Source organism: Chelonoidis abingdonii, chromosome 2 (assembly GCF_003597395.2).
Source record: "Chelonoidis abingdonii isolate Lonesome George chromosome 2, CheloAbing_2.0, whole genome shotgun sequence".
Taxonomy (NCBI): domain Eukaryota; kingdom Metazoa; phylum Chordata; order Testudines; family Testudinidae; genus Chelonoidis; species Chelonoidis abingdonii.
The window spans coordinates 249,271,124-249,284,650 of NC_133770.1; the positions used below are offsets into that span (position 1 = coordinate 249,271,124).

General features: G+C 45.6%; 1 protein-coding gene across 1 annotated transcript; it reads left to right on the forward strand.

Annotated features, from left to right (window-relative positions):
* The first annotated feature begins 3,101 nt into the window (after positions 1–3,101).
* Positions 3,102–12,603, forward strand: LOC116817110 (large ribosomal subunit protein mL53-like). The gene is made up of 3 exons (XM_032766903.1): positions 3,102–3,213; positions 9,186–9,298; positions 12,106–12,603. The coding sequence occupies exons 1-3, from the start codon at positions 3,122–3,124 to the stop codon at positions 12,231–12,233; spliced, it is 333 nt and encodes a 110-aa protein (XP_032622794.1). The 5' UTR covers positions 3,102–3,121; the 3' UTR covers positions 12,234–12,603.
* The last annotated feature ends 924 nt before the right edge of the window (positions 12,604–13,527 follow it).

Sequence of the window (13,527 nt, forward strand, 5' to 3'; positions counted from 1 at the left end):
AAAGGCCATCGCAGACAAGCAAATAAAGTTGGGCCATGTCATGAACATACAGCTAAGGGTAGCATAAAATCCTCCTTTAGCTGTAAAGGGTTAAGAAGCTCAAATAACTGGTTGGCATCTGACCAAAAGGACCAATAAGGGGAGAAGATACTTTCAAATCTGTGGGGGAAGGTTTTTGCTTTGTGATCTGTGTTGTTCTCTCTGAGACAAAGACAGAGACCAACCAAGTAATCCAGCTCCTCCTGAAATGATACATTTAATTTTACAGAAATAGTAAGTAAAAGGAAGGAAATGCATTAGATTATCTTTTGTTTTAGCTTGTGAATTTTCCCTGTGCTAAGATGGAGGTTTATTCCTGTGTTGTTTTTTTTTGGTAACTGTAAAGTTTTGCCTAGAGGGGAATCCTTTATGTTTTAAATCTTATTACCCTGTAAAATTACCTGCTATCCTGATTTTACAGAGGTGCTTCTTTTACCTTTTTCTTTATAATAAAGCTCTGTTTTTAAGAATCTGATTGGTTTTTTAGTATCCTAAAAACCCAAGGGTCTGATCTATGCTCACCTTGGTTACCTATTTGATTGGTATATTATTCTCAAGCTTCCCCAGGAAAGGGGGTGAAGGGGCTTGGAGGGGATATTTTGGGGGAAACAGGAACTCCAAGTGTTCCTTTTCCTGANGTTCAAATCTAGGAGGAAAGATAAAACTTTTATAGATTATGACAAAGGCCAACAGGTTGGTTGATTTGCATTATGGAGGAGATGATTGTAGAAGGTTCTCTTCGCTCTGGATTCTGCACAGCAAACTGTACAAATTCCACAGGAAACTGCTATCAAAACACATATAAAGATTATTTCCACCTTACCTGTTTTGAAATCAACAGGAGTACAGGGTGCCCAGCACCTGGCAGAACTGAACTCTTAATGATCAGTAAAATACACCCTTTCTTCTGCATTCTCAAATCAAGGTTGATCCATCCTGCTTTAAGAGAGGCTGATGACAAAGCGGCTATTCACCCACAAAAGCTCATGCTCCAATAAGTTTATAAGGTGCCACAGAACTCTTTGCCGCGTTTACAGATCCAGACTAACAGGTCTACCCCTCCGATATTTGATGGAAATGTTGTTACTGATTTGTATTATAATGAAGCAAGAAAAGGATTGTTGAAGTTCTATAGTTTGGTTTTACCTTTTAAATATAAAACATTCTATTTGCCCCCTATGTGCCTGATCTGGCACTTCTTACTCATGCAAATCCTCTTTTAAATCACTGAGTTTTTGCTTAAGAAGTATGTTTGTTACAATGCTTTCTCTCAGAGACTTATTTTTGCAAAGACAAAGCTATAATATAAATGAATTTGAAGACAAAGTTTTAAAATACTTACTTATGAAATTAGTTTAACTATTTAATTTATTGTTTCGGCTGCATCTCACTAGAAAGATGGAGTTAATTTAGTGACTACATTAAAAAAAAGAGCTAAAGCTACATTACAACAATAGTTTACCATTTCCAAGTGATGCCAACTATTCTATTTTGTACATCAGTTAACTACTGGAAAAAAAGCATCAGAAGCACTTCAACCAAGGTAAAAATGAAATACAGTATTGAAAGACTCCCTAGAATTTCACACTGTATTTAAATTTGTTACCAAAACGGATTTATTCCAAGCTCTCACACCAAAGGTTTGATAGGATCCCAGTACTTTACCAACAATTTCAGATAACACACAACTCCCAAAAACTTTACAAAAGTTGTTTCTGCCCTCTGCCGTAAAATTGATGAATTGCATCGGTTATGCTGCATTCCAATCAACTTCAACAGTGTTTATTTAATGACCTATGATTTAGCTGGTTTATCTTACCTCCTTTTATATATTTTCTAATGCACCTATTTTAAAAAAGTCTTTATTTCCATTTCTATCAGATTCTTCAGTAGGTCTCTCTTCTATATTTTATAATAGTAATGATTCAGATTGCCCTTTGTTTAGTATACAACAATTCTTATAAAAAAGGTTTGTTTAAAAAATTGATAGATATTATCAGAGGAGGCCAGGCAAACCAAAGCAAGACACAATTCCTAGGAGAAGTGGTGGAAACCAATTGGTATATTTTACAGAAATAGGCTCAGATCCTGCAGTGAGCTCTGTATGGATGTATCCATGCCCACACAGCAACGCATTAGAGGCTCAGGGCCATATATAGCCAGGGATATACATCTTTATATCCTTAACGCCAGCAATTCTAAATTCTATGACGGCAGAGAAACTTACAAGAAACTAGGGTCTGTCCTGATTCTGCAAGTGATACTTCATGTGCCAACAAGGGTTACCAATATTGGTGGGCTATATTCCTGGAGGTTTCATTACATGACATAATCTTTAATTAAAAATTAATCTTTAATTCCTGGAGACTCCAGGACAATCCTGGAGGGCTGGCAATTCTATTGACAACCCAATGAATGTCCATCTGCACAAAGCCAACTGGAGTGGGGCCCTGTATGAGCAAACTACAGGGCACCAGGGCACAGATATATACTACGTTTATAGTTCTACATTTTTGCTCCTGTTGTTTAATAAGTTAGATGAAGAAAAAAGAATCAAATAAAAATGTTGACGTGAAAAGAATCCAATTTCCTAACAATTGCCCTGAACTCGAATCTTTACCCTTTGTCTTTCGAAAGCTTTGGTGAGGCCAGGGGTGTCCTGCTCCTAACGCATTTCTGTTCATTGCATTGCACTGTAATGAACGCTACCCGGCGGGGCGCACACTGCCCCGCACCCATCCGACTGCTCCCAGGGCAACATCTGAGTCCGTTCCCAATGCGGGGACAATTTCTTTACATGGGTGAAAACGGCTCATTTGAGGCAGCAGCCCCAGCTGCAAACGCTGTCACCCCGCAGCGGGAGAACCGAGGGGAGGGGACAGGCTGCGAGTACCCCTAGGGCGCAAGCCCAGGCACCAGCACAGCGGCTCCGCTAGGGGCCCCGGCATCCGGGTCCTGCCGCAGCACCGCGCTCCCGCCGAGCACTACATTTCCCACAGAACTGCGCGCACCGCAGCCCTCTGCGTCCCGCCTTGGCGAAGGGGCGTCTGGGAATTGTAGTCCCAGGCAGAGCAAGGGGAAGATGGCGGTGCCCAAGGCCGCGGCGGTACTGAGGCACGTGAAGAGCGTCATGGTCCGGTTTTGCCCTTTCCAGACCAACGTGGAAACCACGCGGTGAGGAGAGCTCGGGAGGGCGGCCACCCGCCCCCATTCCGCCTCCACACGGGGAACGGCCCGTCTCCCCTATACCTTCCTCACAGGGAGCAGTCCGTCCTCCCTATACCTTCCTCACGGGGAACAGCCCATCCCCCGATACCCCCTCACGGGGAACAGCCCGTTTCCCCTATACCTTTCTCACAGGGAGCAGTCCGTCCTCCCTATACCCTTCTCACAGGGAACAGCCCATCCCCCCTCAGGGGGAACAGCCCGTCTTCCCTATACCTTTCTCACGGGGAGCAGCCCGCCCCCCCCATCCCCTCCTCACAGGGAACGGCCCGTCTCCCCTATACTTCCTCACGGAGAACAGCCCATCCCCCCATGCCCTTCTCACGGGGAACAGCCCGTTTCCCCTATACCCTCCTCACGGGGAGCAGCGCGTCCCCACCCCCCGTGCCCCCCTCACGCGGAGCAGCCTGTCCCCCGATACCCCCTCACGCGGAGCAGCCGATCTCCCCCATACCTTCCTCAGGGGGAGCAGCCCGTCCCTCCCCCCCAAACTTGGTTCACGGGGAGCAGCCCATCCCCCTATACCCCTCCCTGTCCCCAAGCCTTTGATTGAGGAATGGGTTGGATCAAACTTGATATTGCTCTGTTTCTACTCATTCCTTTGAAGCAGCTCTCCTTGCGCCACTATTGGATGAACAGGATAATAAATGCCATCATTGCCTGAACTCGTATGGCCATCTCTATATTTAAGTTAAATAAGTAGGCAAATATCATGAGGAGTTGGCCAACTTAAGACCCAGACAAGACCTATGCAACCCCATTGTTTCAGATACTGGTTTGTGACACCTGTAACAGATAAGTCAAGAATAAATTTAGTCTCTAAGCGTGCCACATTACTGCCCTGTACAGATGTGTTCACTCGATTTGCACAAATGTAGATTTACATATTTAGCAAACAATTGTTGATGTTGTAAAAAGAAGGAATAGAATCTAGTTCCCGCCTCTTGATGTGCGTTCTTATTAACATGATGAAAGAGTAAAATGCAGAGTGGAAAATTACTGTCACTAACAATAACGATATGAATTTACTATCAGTAATCAAGATATATGTCTGGAACACACTCGAGGAAGCAATTCTTTTTAATAGCAAGGCACCATTTTTTATTAACTTTTCAGAGAAATGATACTGTAACAAAGTTCCACAGGAAAGGTATCCTGTAACAATATGATCAGAAGATGGGTTGAAATACAACTAAGTCTGTCTTCTGATTCTGTCTGTGTCTTGGGTATGTCTACTTTACACTATGACTTGGAAAGTGTAAATTCCGCAACTTAAGGGGACATTATCTGCTGGAGCTGGGACTGAGCTAGCGTGCTAAAAATAGAGTGTAGGAGTAGAGGGAATGACCTAGCAGCACGTTATAGTCTGAGACACAGGAGTCATGTGGTGTGTGGGTTAGCCCTTTTCTGCTGCCACAGTGCTACACTCCTATTTTTTTGGCACAATAGTCAGTCAGAGCTAGCATGGTTAGTCTCCTGCTAGCTCGAATTTGCACCTCCAGCTCAAAGTGTAGAGGTACATCAAGCTGCAAACATGCATGTGCTTAACTTTAGTCTATGCTAAAAGCAGTCCATGTCCCCAGCAGTCATTGGAGAGAGTCCACGTGAGGTGCAAGGGTCAACCGATGTGGGTCAGCCCTGTAAGATAGGGGCCTTTTGGTTATAGTACAGCTCCTACCAAAGTCTTGATCCATTATTCTCAATTTCATGACGAATAGTGATTTGAAAATTGGTAAATTTCACATTTTTAGATTTTAAATCTGAAAATTTATTGGTGTTGTAACCATGGGGGTCCCGACCCAAAGGGATATGTGTGGAACGGTTTCAAACCTGTTGTGTGTGTGTGTGGCGGGAGGGGGGGGGGGGTCATGAGTGCCACTCTTACTTCTGTGCTGCTTCAAGAGCTGGACAGAGGTAGGGGGGGGGTGCGGAGCTATCTGCAGCAGGAGAGATACCCAAGAGCACCGCCTGCAGGGAAAGCGCAAGTTCTGTCCTCCCCAGACCTGCCCAGACATCAGGGCTCGGCTTTAGGCCAATTCAACCAATTCCCCCGAATCGGGCCCCGCCGCCTGTAAAGGGCCCCCACATGCCCTGCAGTGCGCTGTAACAGGGTGGCCAGTTCCCCCGGGGGGCAATTTAAAGAGCCTGGGGCTCCAAGCAGGGACTGGGGCCTCAAGGCCCTTAAATTGCAAACCCAGAAAGTAAGCAGCCCACTGCTGGAGCCTGGGGGCTATTTCAAAAGTGTGGGGCTCCCCTTGCTTCTACCTCCCAGCCCTTTAAATAGCCTCCGGAGCCCTGCCACTCCCCCGGCGGCTCCCGCGGCTATTCAAGGGGCTAGGGCAGTGGAAGCAGGGGAGCCCCTGGCCCTTTAAATAGCCCCTGAGCCCTGGGCTGCTGTGCTACCACTGGTGAGGAGAGAGAAGGAAGGAGGAGGGCACTTACTGTACAGGGTAAGGCTGTACCCCCTGTACCTGCACGCCCTGCTTCCGCAGCCAGCCCTGCTACAACCCCCTGCCCTGCACCAGGGCGGAGTTATCGATTGCGGGCACACGCCTCTGCCCTGCCTGCAGCCAAGACATACAGCCCCTGCCCGCACCAGCCCTGCCACCTCTTATCCTGCGCACCAGCCCCGCACCCTTGCTGTCTTCAGCCACCCTGCGCACTCCCTGCTGAAGGCAGCCAGTCCACACTCCTCTGTCTCAGGCCTGCCCAACCCTGCTGCACTCCCCTGAGGCCCTGCCTGAAGCCAGCCAGACCCACCCCACCTCCCCTGTCTCCAGCCAGCCCCTGCACCCCGTGCCCTGCCTGCAGCCAGCCCGTCTGCAGCCAGCCCTGCACACCTGCCCCGCTCCTGCAGCCAGCCCCTGTCTGCAGCCCAGCCCCTGCCACCCCTGCCCTGCCTGCCAGCCAGCCCCTGCCTGCAGCCAGCCCTGCACTCCCTGCCCTGCCTGCAGCCAGCCCCTGTCTGCAGCAGAACCCCCGCACACCCGGCCCTGCCTGCCAGCCAGCCCCTGTCTGGCAGCCAGCCTGCACCCCCTGCCCTGCCTGCCAGCCAGCCCCTGTCTGCAGCCAGCCCTGCACCCCCTGCCCTGCCTCAGCCAGCCCTCCATGTCCTACTAGTGCCCTGCAGCTTCCCAGAGGGCAGTAACCCTGCACTCTGCTTCATGAGGAGGCAGGGAGCAGCTGGCGACCATACATGTGCCACACCCTAGGTGACCAGACAGCAATGTGTGAAAAATTGGAATGAGGTGGGGCAGTAGTAGGATCATATATAAGAAAAAGACCCCCATTGGACTGTCCCCATAAAATCAGGACATCTGGTCAGCCTAGCACACCCCCAGGGAGTGGTGGGGACCTACACATGTGAAACGGAGCTCATTTCTAGTTCAGGCCCATCTTTTTGAAAAAGAACTTTAGGTAGGGTTAACATACATCCGTATTTTTCCGGACATGTCCAGCTTTTTGGTTCTTAAATTGCCATCCGGGAGGAATTTTTAAAAATATGGACGTATGGTAACCCTATTGGTACAAAAAATATCTAATGTGGCACATCCCTTAAATCAGTACTTTTTACAGGGAACTGGCTGCTAAGAAATGAAAGGCTTTTTTTTCACATGGTTTTTTTTTTTTAGTCATCCCTGCCGGGACCCTGCCAAAAACGTTCAAATTGGGCCCCGCACTTCCTAAAGCCGGCCTTGCAGACTATCAGCTAGGAGCCCCCTTTGCTGGGATGCTCCCAGCAGCACAGGGAAGATCTGATCCAACTCCACAAGCCTCCTCTAGCTGCAGGAATCTCTGGGGCTGCTGTCCAGTTCCAGAGCATCCTGCAGCAGGAGGAGGCTCCCAGAGGTGGCTCTAGTAGTCGTCCCCCAGCCCGCCCCCTTTGTGACAAATGGATTATTTCATGGTCCATGATGTGTTTTTCACGGCTGTGAAATTAGTAGGGCCCTAGTTATTAGTGTTACAATACTTAGAAATAGTGAGGAAAAACACAGTGGTGATATTCTTTGGTAATCAATTGCCTGAAGACCAAATAATTGTGTTTTTTCCATGATTTAACTGCTTTACTAAAGGAACATAAAACACAAATTTGGAGCAGATTTGAGGAGTTATTTTAGAACACACCCGCAGGCGTGCATGTGCATGCACACACAGTAATAAAGGTTAGAAGGGACAACCAGATCATCTAGTCTGACCTGTATATTACAGGTTGCCACCACCACCACCACCCAGTGCCTGCATGCAAAACCCAACGACTGAAATTAGACCAAAGTATTGCAGCTCTCATGAGACTAGATGCTATGAGCCACAGGCAGAGAATAGGAGAGGCCAAGGTGTACCAGTGCCCAAGACCCTCACAATGCCAGGTAAATAATTAAGTGATTAGAAATATCCAGCTAATCCTGGCAAGTAACCCACACCGACACACACTACAGAGGAAGGTGAAACACAACCAAGGTCACTGCCAATCAGACCTGAGAGAAAATTCCTTCCTCACCCCATATATGGTGATCAGGTAGACCCTGAGAATATGAGCAAGAACCAGCCAATCAAGCACCTTGAGAGAGAGAATGCTTGATGCCGCCTAAGAGCTCTGGCCCATCCCTTCCAAACGAAATTAATAGGTAGCGGCTTTAAAACAAATAAAAGGAAGTTTTTCTTCACACAGCGCAGTCAACTTGTGGAACTCCTTACCTGAAGAGGTTGTGAAGGCTGGGACTATAACATTGTTTTAAAGGGAACTGGATAAATTCATGGTGGCTAAGTCCATAAATGGCTATTAGCCAGGAAGAGTAAAGAATGGTGTCCCTAGCCTACTGGGCAAGCAGAGGATGGAGATGGATGGTGCACGCGAGAGGATCACTGATCATTGCACTAGTTAGGTCTTGGCTACATTGCACTTTACAGCGCTGCAACTTCGCCGGCTCAGGGTGTGAAAAAACACCACGCCTGAGCGGCTGCAATGATGCAGCGCTTTGCTGTAAAGTGTCGCGGCACAGCAGCTGCATCGCTAATCACACATGAAGGGATGTGGTTTACAAGCAAGCGCTGAAGGCTCTGCTCGCCAATGGCTGTCGGCTCTGAATTACACTGCACACTTCAGAAGACGGCTGCCGGCGGGCAAGTGTTGCACCACAGCGCTGCCCGGGCAGAGCGCTTTGAAATTTCTAATGTAGCCGTACCCTTAGCTTCACTCCCTTTGGGGCACCTGGCATTGGCCACTGTCGGTAGACAGATACTGGGCTAGATGGACCTTTGGTCTGACCCGGTACGGCCGTTCTTATGTTCCAATGTCATATCTCCAGCTGTTGCCATCGCTGATGCTTCAGAGAAAGGCAAGAAAAGTAACCCACAACAGAATACATTGGTGTGCGTGCAGGGAATCCCCTACTGACTCCTGCAGGTGATTGACTTGGCTTCAAAGGGACCCTGTTAATTGAACTTCGGCCAAAATTTAAATGTTGAAAAACAAATTACACAAACTTCAGCAAATCATTAGAAATGTTACCATGGAGTTGGGGAAAAAATCCAAGGGAGAGAGAGATTTAAACAAAATAAACATTTCTCTGAACTCCAAACACTGAAACATTGACAACCCTGAAAGTAAAATTGGTTATAAAGAAAAATAAAACTGATTTGATTGATTGATTGCATTATCCCAGCTCGCAAAAAGAAATGCAGCAAGTAAACAAAATAGTGAAAAGCAAATTGGATTTTAAAATTTCTTTGTAGTAGTAATCTGTTAAAATGATCATGCAATTGAGTCTGCACTTATGGAACTCCTTGTAGAACTGGAGCAGTAAATATAAATCCTAATTGGTTTGTATTTTGGTTAGCTAGCAACATCAAACTATGTAAATTAATTGCAGAAATATCTTCTGTATATTCTTACTTAATCTATATTTCTTTAATCTTTTCAGAATATTTCTTGAACATGTAAACAGTAAAAAAGCTCGTGCCTCCAATATCAACTGTGTAGTGACAACAGATGTAAGACATGATGGATCTGAACCAGTTGTAGACATCATGTTTGGTAAGGAGTTTATCATTCATCTTAAAGGGAACAGAGCCTTTCCAGACTCACACTGGAAGATATTTGTGGTTGTTTCCTGTAATTTGTATTTGTATTGTGGTAGTATCTTGATATCCCAGTTATGGATCAGAACCATATTGTGTTAGATGTTGTACAAACATGTTTTTGAGCAAAAGTAGGATGGAATCAGAGAGGTTAATGGATATGGAAGGAAATCATAAAAAATTCGGTCTACTGGATTTAGAACTGGGAAGAAAGGGAATGCTGAAAAAAAAGAGATTGACTTCATTGCAAACATAAAGCTCCAGTACTTAAATGAGAGGTCTGCAAGTGGACCCTTGTACCTGTGCAGAGCCCTGTTGAAGTCAGTGTGGCTCCATGCTGCCACAGAGACCTGTCCACCTCTGTGCATCTTGCTTGTAATATTGGAGTCATAGACTTCTCAGTCTTGAGAACTTAAGGTCTGATCCTGCAGCTACTTATGCAGTTGAGTAACTTGGTCATATGAGCTGTCCCACCTCAATGGGACTACTCATATGTATAAATGTTTACAGAAATGGGTCTACAAGATGTGCAGCCAGCTCTGTGGGCCCCTTTAACTTATTCTGGAGGTTTCTGTCAACCCCAAAGCAGCCCAGATTTGAGGCACTTTACAAATCGCTTTAATCCACCGTCGTTCTCCTCTCTCCTGAGCTTTACCTTCTGTTCTGATGCCTTCTAAGAGGTCCAACAGAAAACCCAGCCCATTAAGTTTTTTCCTTCACTAATCATTATCTATTTGTTTTCCTTTAAACTTTCATATTTTAATTGGGTCAGCTGCCATTTCTAGTGAACAGGGCAAAGGTTTTGCTTTGATATGTCAAACATATATATTTTTCAATCAGCGTGTCTATGGTATTTCCTTCCTCATTTATTTCCCATCCTTACCTCTGCCTGGGTATACTAGAGATGAAGCTCAGTGCTGTGCTCTGTCTGGGGATTGGTCCTGCTTTGAGCAGGGGGTTGGACTAGATGACCTCCTGATGTCCCTTCTAACCCTGATATTCTATGATTCTGTGACCTGAACTTGGTAACTGCACAACACAGTGCATTATGCTGCTGGGCTTGCTATAATTTTTTGAGGGATACTGTCAACTTGAAAAATCTAGTCACTGAAATTTAGTTACAATTAGTTTTAGGCACTACATTTTGTTCCTAGTTCTCCCTGACAATTGTTAGGTTTTAAAATGAAATTTTCCTAATGTTTGTTCTTACCTGTTTCTGTAGTAAAGACACACACGAACAGGGTAAACTGATTAACTTGCTTCCTCTTCAGAGGAAACTGAAACTGACTATACACAATATATAGTATAGTTGTAGATTGTTGGTCTTGGGATACTAGAGAGAGAAAGTGGGTGAGGTGATATCTCTTATTGGACCAACTTCTGTTGGTGAGAGAGCTTGTCTGTCTCACCAATAGAAGCTGGTCCACTAAAAGATATTACCTCACCCATCTTGTCTCTTTCAGATGTGGAATCCACTCCCTTAGGGCTGGTTTATACTACACAGGTCGATGTAAGGCAGCTTATGTCAACCTAATTATGTCGGTGTCTACACAACAGCCTTCCTCCTGCTGATGTTAGGCCTTGTCTACACTACCGTGGTAAGTCAACCTAAGTTATGCCACTCTTGAATTGACATAGCTTAGGTCAACTTACTGTGGTGTCTACACCGTGCTGCGTTGATGGGAGATGCTCTCCCGTCGATTTACCTTACTTTCCTCATTCCGGTGGAGTACTGGAGTCGACTGGAGAGCACTCTGCAATCAATTTAGTAAGATTTTACCAGACCTGCTAAATTGACCCCTGCTACATTGATCACATCAGCATTGATCTCTGGTAAGTGTAGACATAGCCTAAGTGCTGTGCTACACTGTTATAACTCCGCCTGCACAACAGGCGTAAGGCTTATGTCGACGTAATTAGGGCGATGCAGTGTACGAGTAGACACTTCGTTACTTAAATCAGCTGTTGATAGGAGCCATGAAATTAACAAGAAAGCAGGCAGCTAGAGTCGAGCTTCCCCCAGCTCCCCTGGACAGGTGGGAGGCTGGACTCTGCTCCTGCCTGGGAGCTGGGGTGAGAATGGACTCCACTCTTGTCTGGGAGCCATGGTGAGAAGCCTAGGTGCCTGGACCCAGCTGTGAGCTCCCCCCGCTCCCCCCACACTCCCACCCGAGTGGAGGGAGAGTAACACACCAGAAGTCTGTGCAGCAGCCGGGCTCCAAGTAGGGAACTGCCAGCAGATCTGAGAGACTGGTGTCTCAGCTCTGCACACTACCCCTCTTAGGTCAGTGGAAGTGCTCCTGGTGAGGACACACACCACTGACCCAAGGAGGGTAGTGTGGAACTCTGCCACTACAGTAATTACAGCAGTGGCTGTAAGTCGATATAATATAGGTCGACTTACCTTTCTAGTGTAGACATACCCTTAGAGTCCAAGTTTGCTGACTTTCAGAGAATAGTGTGAACCACTTTAGTAACACATCTGTTCTGAAATTAGATCATATCTGAAGAGCTTTTCCTTATGTTTGGATGAGGCAGTTCAGGGATGGACGCTGTTTTTGTTGTTGTGGGCAGTTAATTTTAATGTGTTCCTTGTTCTTAATATATGCACACGGATTCAGTGGTAATGGGTATATGAAATCATTGAATATTTTTAAGTAAACTGAATGAACTAAGTGTTTACACCGATTTTTAGTTTGAATGTATGCTAAATTGTTTCTTATAACTTTATCACCTCTAAAACTTACAATCTTTCCTTTACAGCTGATGGAGACAGATTGATAATGAAAGGAGCCAACTTGACAGCAGCAGAAATGTTATCAGCTTTCAACTCCAGATGCATAGCAAAAGACCTTAAGGCAGAAGAGAAAACCAAGAAGAAGGGTGCTTGAAGATCAAAGGAACAATTATGGTTAAAATTGATTAGGCATGTGAAAAGCAGCGAGCAGCTTTTGTCATCAGAACTACATAGGAAACTTCACTAATAACCGACATGAAATCTTAAAAAGAGACATGGACAAAATGCTGGCCAATTCAACATACAGCTGAATGATTCATATAAATATATATTTTTCCCAAGGAAAATATAATGGAGAAGCTAAAATCGTTAACTCTGGCAGGGTCGGCAAGTCTTGTATGCACAAATAAATTCCTCTAGCCATATACACAAACCATCAGTCTCTTGACCATGCACACACTGGATCAATGCCATGCCTATTTGTATATTAATATGAATAATGAAGATGAGCCTAAGAAATTTGTTACAAATGGAAAAATTAAGTTTAGACAGTGTTTTCAGCATACATGCTATGCACTGGTATCCAAAACTTCATTAGATTGTTAAACAATGTTATTGTTTTTAAATATCAGAGGGATAGCTGTGTCAGTCTGGATCTGTAAAAGCAGCAGAGAATCCTGTAGCACCTTATAGACTAACAGACATTTTGGAGCGTGAGCTTTCGTAGGTGAATACCACTTCGTCAGAACGCAGGTAGTGGAAATTGTCCAGGGGCAGGTATTAATATAAGGCTAGCAAGCAAGCTAGAGAAATATGATGAGGTTAGTTCAATGCAGGGAGGATGAGAGCCCTGTTCTAATTAACGGCAGTAGAGGTGTGAAAACGCAAGGAGGTAGAAACTGGTTATGTAATTAGGGCAAGCGCATTCAGCGAGTCTATGGTTTAAGTCGCACGAGCTGATGTGTCAAATTGCAGATGAACTGAAGCTCATGCAGTTCATCTGGAAGTCGGAGTCCTGAAGTTTTTTGCTGGGCAGATGGCCACGCTTAAGGTCATGCTATATAGTGTGGGCGCCAAGGGAAGGCTGAAGTGCTCCCGACCAGGTTTTTGTATATTGCCAATAGTCCGGAGATCGATTGTGTCACCATTTATCCTTTCGGAAGTGACATGTCGCAGTTTGGCCGATGTAGCATAGCGAGGGGGCATATGCTGGGCATATGATGGCGTATATTACAATTGGTGACGTGCAGCCGCACACTGAAGCCGTGATGGTGTGGGCTGATCTGGTTAGGGCCTGTGATGGTGTACGCTGGGTAGATAAGTGGGGCAGATAATATAAAATGTGAATGAATAAGTTTAAAATATTAAGATTGCTGTCACTCCAGTCTAGCTAGATTTTAAGACAAAATATCAGGATAAGATTCTATACGTGTTATAAATGTCTGTTA